Source organism: Neovison vison, chromosome 2 (genome assembly GCF_020171115.1).
Source record: "Neovison vison isolate M4711 chromosome 2, ASM_NN_V1, whole genome shotgun sequence".
NCBI lineage: Eukaryota > Metazoa > Chordata > Mammalia > Carnivora > Mustelidae > Neogale > Neogale vison.
In genome coordinates this window covers 55709783-55725696 of record NC_058092.1, presented here as the reverse complement: position 1 = coordinate 55725696, position 15914 = coordinate 55709783, and the positions used below count along the sequence as shown (strand labels likewise).

At 35.8% G+C, this 15914-nt stretch overlaps 1 protein-coding gene across 1 annotated transcript in view; it reads right to left on the bottom strand.

Moving 5' to 3' along the window:
* IL23R (interleukin 23 receptor) overlaps positions 1-15714 on the bottom strand; it is a 60767-nt gene extending 45053 nt beyond the window's left edge. Inside the window, exons 1-3 of the mRNA XM_044236431.1 lie at positions 15645-15714; positions 12260-12556; positions 7161-7284 (exon numbers count right to left, since the gene is read on the bottom strand). Coding sequence (XP_044092366.1) covers positions 7161-7284; positions 12260-12556; positions 15645-15714 — 491 coding nt within the window. The remainder of the gene's footprint in view (positions 1-7160; positions 7285-12259; positions 12557-15644) is intronic.
* Positions 15715-15914: the final 200 nt, after the last annotated feature.

The window sequence follows — 15914 nt, the reverse complement described above, 5'->3', positions numbered from 1 at the left end:
GGGCAAAAGTGGAGGCTAGGGCACATTTAGGAAGTTCTTCTACTAACTCAGCATGAGAGATGATATGGTTTGGCTCAGGGTTGCAAAGTAGGTAGTAAGAAGAGGTCAAATATGATAGGTTTTGCTGATTAATTTTGTTAAGGGCATGGTGGGGAGGAATCTAGGAGGACTCCAGTGATTTTAACCTAAATAATATGAAGATGGAGTTGCCATTTACTGAGAAGGGGAATGCAGTGTGAGTAAAGGAAACAGGGTATTTGGTACTGAACAGGTTGGCTTAGAGATGGCTTTTGGATGTCTAAGAGAGAGTGTTGAATAAGATGTTAGATATATGGTAGCTGTGGACAGAGGAGATGTCAAAACTTGAGGTAGATAAATTGCAAAGTTTTACACTTTGAATTTGCGTTATGTCTTTTAGGTAATGAGTATAGATAGAAATAAAAGGAGATCCTAGGAATAAAGCTATGGGGACCTATTACTTTACTAGAAATGAAGAGGCAACAGCCAAAGAGTCTAAGAAAAAGTGTCCAGGAAGTTTGGAGGAGAATCAAAAGGCAGCAGTGTCCTCCACGCCAAAAGAAGGAAGTGAAAATCTTAATTAAATGCTCCTGATAAGAAAGATAAGGACTGAGAGAAACCATTGGATTTGCTAATGGGGAAGTTGTCAGTGACACTGATAAGACCTGTCTCAGTCTACCGCAAAAATTTGACTGAACTAGGTTAAAGATGAGAGAGGAAGTAAAGACAGAAAATACAGACAACTCCTTGAGTTTTGCCACAAAGAGGAGCAGAGAGATAGGGTAGTGGAGAGAGGAAGGACCAAGAAATTTTGCATTTTTCAAGAGGGCAGATGCTGCAGCTTGTTTGAAAGCTGGTGGGAGTGATCCAGTAAAGATAGAAGAGGTGACCATGCAGAAAAAAAGGGAGGAAAATTGTTGGAGCAGTGTCCTCCAAGAGACAGGAGGGGTAAGATCTAGCACAGGAGGTGGAGAGTTGGCCTCAGGGCAACTGCAGTTCATCCACAGTAGTAGAAAGGAAGACCAAGTATTTGGGTCAGATGTTAATGCATCAGTAGATGGAGGAAGCTTATGGTATTTCTCATTGCTCCCATTTTCTCAGTGAAATTAGAAAGCAGGTCATTAATAAAGAATGAGGAGGGAGAAAAGACACCGAAGACTAGAAATTAGAGGAAAAAGTAATGAAATAATTATTGACTTAGTGGGTGAATGACTTGGCCAGTGATAGGTAGCAGGATTGTGGGTGGCTACCTGGGCCCATTGAGATTAATGGTCATTAATACAAAGTCCCATCAGTAGGTAAGTTTGTGTTTGTCCCCAGTCAGAATTAGCTTTCCTAGTATGGGTGCAGAATCAGTGAGGAAATGGATTTAAAAACATGAATTGCTTATTAGGTCCTAGAAGAATTACTGAAATATAAGATCACAGTCTTCAGAATATTTAGAATCACGCCTAGGAACTCTTTCTGTTTATTAGGAATATGCATATGGAGGAGAAGTAGAAATGGCCAAAACAAGCAGAACTTATGAACTGACAGAATAGGCAATTGACCTAGAGGGTCTAAAATGATATTTCATCTAAAAATAATTGCCCTACTGGTCTCTCATAGTGCCTGAAAATTCCATCGTTGGTGTTATTCTAATAAGTTTATGACCTTGTCATGCACAGAGATGATGCCTATCTACAAAAAAAATCTTTAGAATTTAACATGGTAATGAGAAGTCACAAAATGCTAAATAAATATTTGCTAAATTAGCTTGAATGGAATGGAATGAAGGGCCATTGTGCATTCATTGTTATTCAACAAGTATTTATTGAGTAGAAGACACTGCAATAGACATTCCAAGAATTTCCAAGATAAAGAACATATTTACATGAAGCTGTTTAGGGTAAGAGACAATAGTAGGTAGATGTTTCTTCTTCTTTGGTTTCTCCTATCACCACTTATTGATATATAGCAAAATACAGAGGGGTAGAGGAGGGTGTGTGAATTGCTGTGCAGTTCTGCTCCTGCGGTTACCAAAAAGATACTAGGGAGAACGAAAGCTTTTGTAGCAACACAGATATAATTCCTTTCTTTCACAACTTAACCCACCACCAGTAGGGAAGCCATGATGGACCCATAGGCTGCAGTGGAGGGAATACCACCTTTCTGCCACTAGTGGAACAAAGTGGGTGGACTGAGGTAAAATACCTCTTCTGTATATGTGATTTTACTGGAAAACAGAACTACATAGGTTGGAAGTGAAACCTTGCAAATGCTGATCTCTATACCTATCTGCCAAAGTGGAAAACACCCTGAGAACCAAGGATCTAGAATAACCTTTTTAAAACTATCTCAACCACAAATTTTTTTCTGGGGGGAAAGACCTTTTTGATGGTTATAAAAATTAACTTTATTTTCTCTAATTTTTTTCAGCTCATTGGTGTGTTTTTAATTGACTATAAGATGGACAGATATTTATTCCCTTTTCCAATTTGTCTTAGAGGAGCTCTTTCTTTGAATTTGCTACAGGAGAATGTTCGTTTTTATGCTAATCCTTCACATCTTTTATGTCCTTTTTAAAATATGATAAAATTACATTAATCTGGACTTAATTCAGAATTTGGGTTAAGTTTGTCTGAGTTGACTATAATTTACTGTTATATTTCAGAAATACTGTGAAAAAAGTTTTTCTAATATGTAAGACTTTGTATTATTATTATTTAACTAGACTGTGAAGGGAGAATGTGGGAAATGTCTATTTCTACTTATCGGAATAATCACTCAATAAATATTAATTGAGCAGTTACAATGCAGCAGGCCCCAGTTGAGGCTCAAGTGATAACAGAAGTGAACAAAAATTCTTGCCCATATTGAGTTTACATTTCTAGTCTGAATGAATGTGTGGAGTTTTCCTTTGACATAAGCACAGCAGCTAAAAAATTAGTCTTACTTATAATTTTTATTATTTTTTTCCAGGAAAGTCTTACTTTTAGAGTGCATTAAACATCTCTTTCTAGATGTTCACCTACTTATAATAACTATTACTTGGAAATAATGTAAGTAAAATTATTATTTATAATATCTTATAAATGATCATTTTTAATGGCCTTATGTTAATCTCCTCACCCAGATCAGTCAGTTTTGATGTAAGAACAAATCAAACAAGCCTAGGATGTCAGCCTTGAATGTTGCCATAATACTCTGCCTTTTTGTTGTTGTTTTTAAGCATTTCCTATTTGCAATTCACTTTTTATAGTTTGTGTTCTTATAAACTATGGAACCCAGTATGGTATTATCCTCATTTCATAGGAAGCTATGGCTTGGCAAAGCTAAATAACTTTTCCAAGATCACACAGCTAGAAATTATGGCAGATACTGTTAGATGATAGTACTAGATTCTAGCAACGATACTCTTCTCCTAAGTACCCATCCAGATAGAGTAGACATGTAACCCAATGGGATGCCATGGAAGTCTGTGGGTGGGAGGGATGTTCCTTCACCACTTTTCCTGCTTGGAATTTAGATGAGAAGCCTAGAGGTGCAGCTTCTAAGGATTAAGGTCAACACAGTAAAACTTGTAGAGGAGAAAGGTGGAAAAAGGCTTTGGAATATCATGACAGCTTTATAATTCCTACCACTATGGCTTGATATAAGTAAAACCCCATCTGGTTTAAGTCATTGCATTTGGGTTTTCTGCTATTTGCATCATAAAAGACAACTAACTGATAAATCTCAGAACTGGAAATCAAAAGTAAAATTTGAAACTCTCTGTTCTTTCCAATGGATAGTTCTGAAAGCATGCTCTTTTAATAAATGTATTCTTAACACTTTAAAGGTGACCTTTTGAGTACTGAGAACAATCTCAATACTCATAACTGCTACAGGTATTTCTCACTTTATAAGCTAGATGTATTTCTCAAAAAACCCATGTGTAAATAACTTAAACATATGAAACTGAATGCAATTAATGGATTTTAAGAGAAACTATAATAAACAGTCAAAATATTTGGAGAATTTTTTTAATGATACAAAATAGGGAATTAGGTGGTGGTTGGCAAATTTTAGTTCAACAAATATATCTTCTCAAATTGTGGTATGCCAGTTCCAAACTTATAATGCAATTTCATTGTCTGGAACCTGAGTTGGCAAGTAAGTGGGACCTGAAAGAATTAACTCATATCCACTAGATTGGCAATAACCAATAAGATAAAAATAAGAGTTGGCAAGAATGTGGAGAAGTTGGAATCTTCATATACTTCTGGTGGGAATGTAGTTGTTTTAAAAGACAGTATGGCAGTTCCTCAAAACATTAAACAGAATTAACATATGACCCAGCAATTCTATTCCTAAGCACATGCCCAAGAGAAGTGAAAACCTATGCTACCGAAAATCTTGTACACGAATATCTCAGAAGCATTACTTATAATAGCCAAAAAGTGGACACAACCCAGATGTCCATCAGCTAATGAATGGATAAAGTAAATGTGGTATATTCATACATTATTTGGCTATAGAAAGGAATGAGGTACTTATATCTATCTTTTAGACCACGGATGAACCTTGAAATCCTTGTGCTGAATGAAAGACCCACTCAAAAAAGACCACACATTGTATGAAGTGTCCAGAGTAGGCAAATACCCAGTGGATGCCTCAGGAAGGGAAAGTTGAGGGAAATTGAGTGATTACTAATGGATAGTGTTTACTTTTGGCATAAGAAAATGTTCTAAAATTGTGGTGATGGCGGCATAACTCTGTGACTAATCATTGAATGCTATACTTAAAATAAGGTGAATCATATGGTATGTGAATTATACTCTATGAAGCTGTTATATTAAAAAAGAAAGAAAGAAACTAATCAATGAAGATCAGTGGACCCATGAGGTAGTAAAAGTTCCAGGAGATAGCAAAAATCCTCAAGGTGTCATGCTTTCTCTCTAAATCAGGCACTATCTAGTTTTTCTGTGAGCTTCCATTGTGGGGGGTGCTTCCATACTGCCTTCATTTTCAGATTTCTAAAGTTGACTTTATAAGGAGACTCTTGAGTTTTCTTGTCCTTGTGTCCTCTTTGCATGTCAAAAGGAGTACTTTACCCTAGAGGCAAAGGGTAGTGGTTAAGTCTCAGATGTGTGTTAGAACCCAGCTCTCTTGCCATCTTGGCCAAGTGACTTTGGAGTTGTTATATGAGCACTGTAAAGTGGGGACAATAATAATAGTTACTTTACAAGGTGGAACTGAGGATTGAAGATGTAGTGCACCTTACAACACAACCTATGCCTAATATCCATGTTTCTGTCATTTCTTTGATACCCAGGCTTGCCTCTGTGTAATCCCTTCTTAGAATGAAAGGTGTGAGCATCTTGCCTATGGCATGTAGCTGGTGACTGCAGACTTTGCCTAGTTTTTACACAGAATTTCTTGAACAAAAAGGTTTTACCTTTTATGTACAAGATTTTCGGTAGACTTAGGTTTTCACTTCTCTTGGGCATGTGCTTAGGAATTTTAACTTAATTAAAATTACTCTGAGTATGTCACAGGTGGAGAGAGAGAGAGCAATATTGGAAAATTTTTCTCTTCTACTGTGATGAGACCTGGTTATCATCTTTCAAACGTGCCCTGTGGTCTGGTTCCCACACCATATCAGCAGAAAATAACTGAATTGGGAAGAAGGCAGTCAAGCCAGCCCAAGTTCAAATCCCGCCTCTCCCTCTCTGGCTATGTGGCCCTGGATGTATTGTCTAACCCCACCAAGACTCAGTCACTTTGTCTACAAAAATCAGAAAAATAATCATATGTACCTCACAAGGTTGTGTAAGGGATTAAATGAAGTGGCACATATAAAGCTTGTGGCTGAATGCTTGGCAAATAGTAAGGTTCCATAAATGCTTTTTAAAAAATAAGTAGTTTGGGAAATTTTTTGAGAGTTACAAACAGAAAAAAAAGTATATCTCAAATACACCATTGAAAGCATTCTTTAAAAAAAAAACAAAAAACTAAACAAAATGAGAAACATGGATGGGTGACCAACTTAATCTTTTTTTTTTTCAATTAATGGTTTTATTTCCTACTTTAACACTAACAGAGGATTCCAAAACAGACTAATATACGTGAATATAGTTTAAACGTAACAAAGAAAGAATTCAGCTATGTACATTGGAGGGAAGGGGATTTTTTCTTATCAACCTTTTCCTATTTTGCCATTTCTGAACGAGCATACATGTTTCCCAATTTAATTTAGTACATAGCAGTACAACTTTTATGGTCAACTATTTGTTTAAGCATAAAACTTAAGAGATTTTGGCTGCTTGGTCATTTTAGCTCTTGAGGTCTGGTTATTCTAAGAATGTAACAAAAGAGTATTTCTTCAAAGTCCTCTGGACTCCAAGTAGAAAATGATCACTTTTACTCAGTTATTACTTTCAGTTTTAAAACTGAAAGTCTTGTGTCCTGGGAACTTCTTTAGTCTCAGAAAAACTAGAAAAGATGGTCAACCTATACAGACATCTCTCTGCTCAGCAGGGACCCTGCTTCCCCCCCTCTCGGCCTACCTCTCTACCTACTTGTGATCTCTCTCTCTGTGTCAAATAAATAAATAATAATCTTTTTTTTAAAAAGTTAAAAGAAAGATTTGGAGATCATTATTAATAACTAATGGCTTCCATGAAATAATGCTAATGGTGGACCTTGCCCTGTGCTACATGCTTTAAAAGCTAAATTCCACTGAAATGATTAGAAAAAAACCTGTGCATTAGGTTCTATTGTTATGCCCATTTTAAAGGTAAAAGAAAGACAATTTGGAGAGGTGGACCAAGTTGCCTAAACCCTAGAAAGAGGATAGAGTTGAGATGAAAGCAAAGGTCCTTTTAAAACTATTCTGTGCTATATTGCCATTAAGTCCCTGCCCCTAATTTACATACCATTGAATTAATGGATAGAAAATTTATTTCTATAAATAAATATTTATAGAACATTGTCCCAGAGAGTGAAAATATGAATGGCCCAAAAAGGATGTGGGTAGCTTCACTGATGATAATTAGGGAATTGGGGGTTATCAGTGTACATTTACTGTTTAAGGCTCATTTGTTTGGATCCCTGCTGGAGGCAGAACACTGGCTGGACTGGAGTGGAATTGCTCATGTTAAACTATTGCAGGAACCTACCTCTTCACATACACCACATACTTTGTATCTATGTAGGTGGGCTTCCCAGAATTCCAGGTACAAGTCATGTTGCCTGAATATTCATAAATGACACAGGTTACCTTGTCAGGAACATCTGGTGGATCTGCAACAAAATATATCACTTAGAAGCCACCCAAGAAACATGAAAGTTCTTTATCAAGTTGTTAGTTGATAAACTTCTCATTTTATTTAGGAAACCAGCCCAATCAGCACTCAGTACCTCCCTCATTCCATCCCTACCATCTCACCTAACAATCTACTTTGCCATCAAGCATTGCTATTCTTTGTAATATTTTACTATATTCTCTACTCCTCTGGGGGTACTAATATGATTAAGTTTCTCTCATCAAAAAAAAAAAAAATCACTCCTTAAATCCTCTCTCCTCATCTACTACTGTATCTCCTACTCTTTTTTTTTTTTTTTTAAGATTTTGTTTATTTCTTTGACAGAGAAAGAGATCACAGTAGCCAGAGAGGCAGGCAGAGAGAAAGGGGTGGAAGCAGGCTCCCTGCCGAGCCGAGAGCCAGACGCACGGCTTGATCCTAGGACCCTGAGATCAATGACCTGACCTGAAGGCAGAGGCTTAACCCACTGAGCCACTCAAATGCCCCTGTATCTCCTATTCTTAGTAGCTAGACTAAGGGTTCTATTTTATACTGGCCATTTATTTCATCTCCCATTTGCTCTTTATATGTATATAAGTAAACACACTCCTAAAATACATTTCAAAACAAAGTTATAGACAATAATTTAAGTATCTAGCCTCTGGAAAGCACTAGAAATACATTTAATGAAAGAGATTCTGGCCATATGATAAAGTGAAAAATGCAGGTTTCAAAATAATATAGTAATCTCATTGGAGAGAGAGACAGACAGAAAGAGAAGAGATTGGGAAGGAGGAGAGAGGGAGAAAGGGGAAGAGAGAGAGAGAAACTAAAACTTAAAAGACATATTTCAAATGATCAAAGAGGGATTGTTAGTAGTAAGATTATGGGAATATAGAGACAATGGATATTTCCTTTCTGTTGCTCTAAATTTTTAAAAGCTTTCTATATTGTATGCAATTTGATTTTACAATTAAAAAACAATTTCAAGCAATAAGAACATACTAAACTACTTTAAAACATTCTGGTGAGTTGTAGCATTGAGTTTCAATGGAGAGAATCTGGACTCCAAATTAGTGAAAAGAAATATTTAAGTTTCATTTGGGTCTTAAAGGAGGTAGGTCTGGAAACATAAATTTAAGTCATTTTGAATATTGATTGAGTTGTGGTCCCTTACTGATTATAGTGATTTGTGCTAAAGTTATTTTTCCCGCTCTAGTTTCAGACAGAGTATCATTGATTTGGCCATCGTAGAAGATAATGGTCAATCTTTTGGGCTATGTTATTCTACAGTATTCTATATAAAATGAATGCTCAGGGTTATAAATGCCTCATGGTTAATTAACTTTATAAAAGATCAAATAGAGTATATACACACATGCAAATAAGTGCAATATTTGTTAATGTGAAGTATATAAAGATGGGAGTATGATTATAGTTATGAGAGTAAGACCTGTTGTTAATCTCATTGTCAGTTTACCCACCATCAAGGAGGAAAAACCTGCTCTATGGTCAGATACCAGAGAATACTCTAAAATACACAAGGATGAGACTTATGTGTTTGCTTTATCCTACCAATCCCATCCCTCCCCTATTATTGGAGCACTTAGTAATCACAGGCCAAATTTGATAATTCAGAGTCTAGCCAAGGATCATTTTCTACCGAGAGTTTCTTGAAGGTAGAATCCTTCTTCTTTTAATTTCTTTGATTTAAAACATTTTTGGTGCATGGCAACCACTCAGTAAAGATTATCTCATAATCTGATTAGCTTTATTAATAAAGTGATAATGAGGAGAATTTAAAATGAACAGAGGCCCAATGTTTCTGGCAAAGATCACTGCAATTCCTTTCTCAAGGAGAGCACAGGCTGGCTTAATTGTGCCAGGAGCGATACGAGGTAGCAGCGTTAAGGACAAATATTAAGGGACCTTTTTGGATTAAAAGGCTGTTTTTCCCACAATAAGTAGAGATCAAAGATGGTCAAAATTTAAGTCAAAGATATTTAAATTTTTAAATAAATGATTAAATGGAAACAGACTGTTCCATGTATGGTTTACTTCTAATTTGGTATTTGTGAATGAATAAAGACATATTATAATATTTTATCCCATGATTGGCGTGAAACTAATAAAACAAACTTCCCATAATATGTGTGCATTTAATCATAGATGAGATTTTAGGAACTGTTTAAAATGATGACTAAAAATGGAGATTGTGATATAATACTTTATATTTCACAAATTACATTTTAAAGTACAGAAACTTCTAAATATATTTGGATTTCTTTTCAAGGAAAACACTGACTCATTTATTTTCTCTCTCTTTTATGATCTGTTTCCAGTCTAAAAACTACACATAATCATTTTATTCAAAACAGTGATGATAAGTTAACATAGCAAAGCTCACAGGACAAATATCCTGTGATCAAAGTAACTCAGTGAAAGCAATGTGATTTCTAGAGTACCACAAAAACCTTCAAAAAACTTTTTTGACCTACTTTACTAGGAAGTTTTATGTGCTAAGAATGCAGAGCCCAAGAACATAGGGGTTCTTGGATCCAAGAGTTAGAGTAAACTCTTACCTGGCAGTTACAATTGAACACTCATAACCAGAACCCTATGTAAGAAGTCACAAAGTACATAAATGGAAAGAGTGATGTTCTTTCTAAGCAGCTAGCCCCAGTGAATTGAAATTCTTATGTGATATTGTCCCAGAGGGGAGCAAAGGCCGTTGCCTGATCCTGAACATGGCCTGGTGGTTGCATTTGGGGGCAAAACTAGAAGACCTGTTGGGGGTAATTCGTTACTCAAATTTCGTCACTCAAATTGCAACCCAAGGAAGGAGGCCATACTTCTTTTGACTCCTTTCTTCCTCTTTTTAAACTAAAAGCTAACCTTTCCTCATATTTGGAGGAAATCCTCATATTTCCTTATTTGCCCTCCAAAGAAATTGCATCTTCTCTCAACCACCTCCCTACCTTCCCTACCTCCACCCAAAAAGGATAAATAGTAAAATATTTAAGCATTAAGTGATGTTTATGTGTCCTGAGGATGTGGACAAGCTAAGGAGTCCTCATACATCAGATAAGATGTCTTCCTGTGCCTTCAATTCCCATAATTTAGGGCAAGTTTAGTTTGCTACTATCAGTTTAAGGCATGAGTTGGCCAACTTTATTCTTTGACCCCAAAACCCACTGTGGTCCTTCCTCAGTTCACTTGTACCACCTCCTGTAGCTCTTTTTTATTTTGAAAATCATGCAAGATCAGGTTCCCAGAATTAAGGACAACAGTGACCTTATTTAGAACAAGGAAGCCTCTTCCTTCTCAGGTGTCCACTCGAGGGGCAAGTGGTGACCACCAGGTGGTCTTGTTCTTGCTAGTTAAGATCTGGAGATGCAGAAGAATAAGAACGCATATTTGATTGCCAAAAATATGGAGCATGACAAAGACACCAAAGCCTTCTCTCTTTCTTCACTGGAGTTGAGTCTAGATGCTCTAGGGAATGAATCTCTGGGTTAAAACAGTGCGAATTTATTGATCTATTTCTCATAATACTATAACCAAGAATTAAGTATGTAATTATACAAGTGAGCTCATATTACTATGATAACTTACACATCTTCAAGATACTATAAATACAAATTGAATTTAACAAATATTTTTAAGATAATGTGATTTTTTTCTTTTTTTTTAAAAATATTTTATTTATTTATTTGAGAAAGAAAAAGACTACATGCATGTGCACACTAGAGCAGGGGGGAGGAGCAGAAGGAGAGGGAGAAGCAAGCTCCCAGCTGAGCAGGGAGTCTGACAAAGGCGCTGGATTCCAGAACCCTGAGATCGTGACCTGAGCCGAAGGCAGCTGCTTAAACCATTGAGCCATCCAGGCATCCCTAATCTTTTTCTTAATAATTATAGTAACAAAAAATGATTCACATTTGTGGCAGTGGGACTAGGAGCCGGATATTAAATCAGAACCTCCTCATGTTTTATCAAAAGCATGCAATTTTAAGTGCATTTAACATACTGGTACTGTACTTTAAAGTGTAAAATATACTTTCAAATAGTTTATTAAAATTTGATGCTTACTACAGCTGGAGTAACTGGCCTCATTTTACAGACATAGAATCAAGGCTCAGACAGATTAACTGGCCCAAGGTCGTGCAGCTGGTAAGAAGTATAGCAGGAACACAAAGCTAGTTTTGCAACTGTTTTTTCACCCTGAATTTTAGCCTCAAAATTTCTTGACAGGATCTGCTTCAAGGCAGATGATAGTAGTTTGGAAAGCAAATAAAAAAACATAACTGTAGAAGAGAGGAAAAGAACAACATTTAAAATCTGAGGACACTGCCCCTCATGTATGCCATTTGGACAGGCTAGTGTCAACTTTAATTGAATGCATCAGAAGCATTTAAAAAATTGTAAAGTTGATACTGAAAGTTTATATGTCTGTCTTCTTTTAAAGAGTCAAAAGAATTAGGAATACGGAGTCATCATAAATGATGGAGCTGGGCGGTGGCTGTCCCCAGTAGACTATCTATGTGCTTTCCTCTCTGCACAGATCCCACCAGCCTCCTTGACTCAAATTTTACCAAACTGGCCCCTGGAAGCATCTGGGCTTGCAATTCCTATATTAAACTAATATAAGAAGTAAATTCTATCATTTTGTCTTTATTTTCAAACAAGATTTTATTTGTTAAGATTTTATTTATTTATTTTCTTGATAGAGAGAGAGAGAGAGAGAGACAGTGCACAAGCAGGGAGACTGACAGGCAGAGGAAGAGGGAGAAGCAGGCCCCCCTGCTGAGCAGGGACTTTGACAAGGGGCTCATTCCCAGTACTCTGGGATCATGACCTGAGCCAAAGGAAGACACCCATCCAACCCACTGAGCCATCCAGGCGCCCTAACAAGATTTTAGACTAGTTTGCTAGATGAGCTTTCATTTGAATTTTGAGTGCACCCCAACACTTACATCCAGAAAAAATGTCTTTTCCACATATCAGTGTCTCTTGAATATATCCAGGACATTTAGCAGTGCAGTACATAGAGGCGTGTGGCTCCAAAAAGTTGTTATACCAAAGCTGAGCTGTCGTTTTATTAATCCTTGTGATCTGAAATCTTTCTTTGATGCCATTTTTATAAAAATAAAATTTCCTTGGTTGGCAGTTCTTAATTGCTGCTTGACAGTATATAGAGATATTCATACCCATCTTAAAAACTGTGGCTGGTTCTACCCAGATGTGGCCAGAGCAGTTTATATTTGTAATTCCTGGAAACAAATGGATAAAATTTTCAAAATTCCATGTAAAACATTACAACAAGAGATTCAAAAGAATATGCCATTGCATTTAAATTTTATTCTTTTCTATTAACTAAATGATCTTCATTGGAAAAAAATTTAGGACTAACTGTATCTTTTAATTGATTAGTTTATTTTTTTAAAAGATTTTATTTATTTATTTGACACAAAGAGAGATCACAAACAGGCAGAGCAGCAGGCAGAGGGAGAAGCAGAGTCTCTGCTGAGCAGAGAGCCTGATGTGGTGCTTGATCCCAGGACCCTGTGATCATGACCTGAGCCAAAGGCAGTCTTAACCCGCTAAGCCATACAGGCATCCCTGGTTAGTTTATTATAATGTTTTTACTGTGCTTCTGTTGATGCTCAGCAACATGATACAAATCTTTAAGGGTCAGCCTTTAAGCTACTCTGTCTCAAGAACAAATGTAATTGGCTCTTCTATTTTAAAGTAGAGTGGGGCATTATGAAGCTAGGCCATTTTCAAAGGTAAGATTAGAAATAATACTTGGCATTGCAGAATCCAAACCCCATTCTTTATCTACTCAATCAGTCGTTCATTGCTCTGTAGATAATGGCTACTTTTATCAGAAAATTATGAGTTTAGAGGTGCCTGGGTGGGTCAGTTGGTTAAACGTCTGCCTTTAGCTCAGGTCCTGATCTCAGCGTCCTGGGATCGAATCCCCCATTGGGTTCCCTGCTCAGTGGGAGCCTGCTTCTCCCTCTCCCTCTGCTGCCTGCCCTGCTAGTGCTCTCTCCCTCTCTCAAATAAATAAAATCTTAAAAAAAAGAAGATTATGAGTTTAATGAATAAAATTACACTCTTACTAATGAAAAAATCTATTGTTTGATAACCACTTAAAATTCATCATTAATTTAAAAATATGGGAAAATATTCAGAATATATTTTGTTAAAAAGCAAATTGCAGAACAACGTATTTAATATAGGCTCAATATCAGAAACAAATGAGTGAAGAGAAATACACTAAGATATTAACAATGATGATCTGTGTGTTAGACTAATTTTTCATTTTTAATTTCATTTTTTCTGTGTTTTAAAAATTACATAGTGAATGTATTACTTTTATAGCCCAAAATAATAATTTAAAGTCATTTTCATAAGCTCAAATGACAGTGCAATGCAGTATCAGTTAAATAAAGTTCGTATCAAGGAAAATATATTTTTGTCTTCTTCTGGAAATACTTGCATTAAAATATCTTAAAATAATGATAAAGGTAAATATATGATTTTAAAAGGTCCTTATCTTTAGATTTCAATGCCTAAAGAATTAACTTGTATAATACAAATGTAATTCAATATTTCCATTTACATAATGAACATTTATGTATAAACTATAAATATTTAAATGTTGAAATACTGATAAAAATAATTCCATCATTATTAAGAGGACACTGAAACCAAAGACATGAAAAGGAAGTTTTAAGAAAGCATCCAACTGCTTTAAATAAGGTCAGCAATTCAAGTTTAGACAAACTGAATCCCCAGGACTTTAAAAAAAATATATCAATACCAAAAAGAATTATTATGAGTAGTGTTTGAAAAAAATAGAAAAATATAAAAAATGTCAGAAGACTTCAGATTTGGACAAATGTCTTGGTTTTCAAAAATAGAATAAAGAAGAACCCCAGAAACTTTGGACCACAGAGCTTTAGTATATTCAGGAATAAGTTAGTAAGCCAATGATTTCTCAGTACTTAAAAAAAATCAGTAGCCAGTGGGAATCAACACAGATTTTGTAAGAATAAGTTATACAAATACGTTAATTTCTTCTTTTAATAGGGTTAGTCAATTGATCGGAGGAGTGTTAAACTTCTCTTAAATTTTTGTTTAATTTTGGCAGAGCTATTTATTGAAAAGGGGGAACTTGGAAAAAATGTAGTCTGGATGATTTTAAAACTATTCATAGGTTGAACAATAATATATAGAATAATTTCTTTTATCTTTTTTAAAGATTTTATTTATTTGAGAGAGAGAGAGAGCATGAGCAACATGAAGGGCAGAGGGAGAACCCGACTTCTGGCTGAGCGGGGAGCTCAGTGTTCCCAGGACTCCTGGATCATGACCTGAGTTGAAGGAGGATGCTTTACCAGCTGAGCCACCCAGGCATCCCTATAAAATAATTTCTAAGGGACAGCCTGAGGGTCTCTAATGCCATATCAGAGGGGATTGACTCATTTATTAATTACTTGAATGTATGAACACAAGTCCAACTTATTGTTTGCATATTTCAAAAAGCTGGAAAAAGCTAGCTGGGGACTTATTTCTTCTAAATCTTCTTAGATACCTGTGGTCTGACTCTGGGAGTGTCTGATACCTGCTGGAGGAATACTAATTCTGATGATAGGGCTACCTCTACATCTCCAATATAATCGTATTCCAACTTACAGAAGAGAGTTTCCTTTTGTTGTTATTCTGAGTAACTTGCACAATTTTTAAAACTTTATTCAAGGTCTAGAAACCTGCCCAGGACACAAAGCCCTCAGTAGAAACTCAAATGCCAACAGTTATCCTGCCTAAATTTCTGATGATCCCCCTCCTGGATTCCTCAACGCTGCTTATGCCTGTATCTGTAATAGTGCTACATGTTTGTGTGGGTTATAAAATGGAAATGATAATAGCACAATACTATTGCACAAAGTTGTGAGGAATAAAAGGTTCAGCACAGTGCTTGTTACTGTAGTAACTGTCAACAGTGGTTTGTGGAGTTGAATTAAATTCAAATGTTTGATGGATTATCATGTGACAGTTAGAAGAGTTCAAAGATAGAACACGCCAGCTCAGAATATTTAGGTTTTTCATGGAAATATTCATATATGAGTTAGAGGTTTGATCCTTAGGGATGTTTGAAAAAGGAATCCTGCCATTAGGAGGGAGGTTGGACTGTTTTATTTCATTTACGCATAAAATTTTTATGTGCATATAGTTTTTCCAATCTTACAATTTCTCATTCTTCAGAAATCTTACCATAATGCTTTGAAAATAATAAACACTCAACATTTTTTTAATAAAAGATAACAATAAGTACTAAAAATACTATACCTCCGTGACACCAGTTGAAGAATATGTAAAGAGTTATTACCACATCCCATTGAATTGTGACCTGGTTCATTCCTAAAAGCAGGAAAAAGCTCGTTGTTCCCCTCTAGGAAAGAAAAAATATGAAAAATGTTTAAATTATAATATTTTAATAAAATAACAATAATAAAAGGCATTACGTTTTTTTCCCCAACATTTAGTATTGCCTTTGATGAGATCATTTCAATAGGAAGAAAAGAAGAAAGGAGGAAAGGAAGAAAAGAGGAAGGTGAG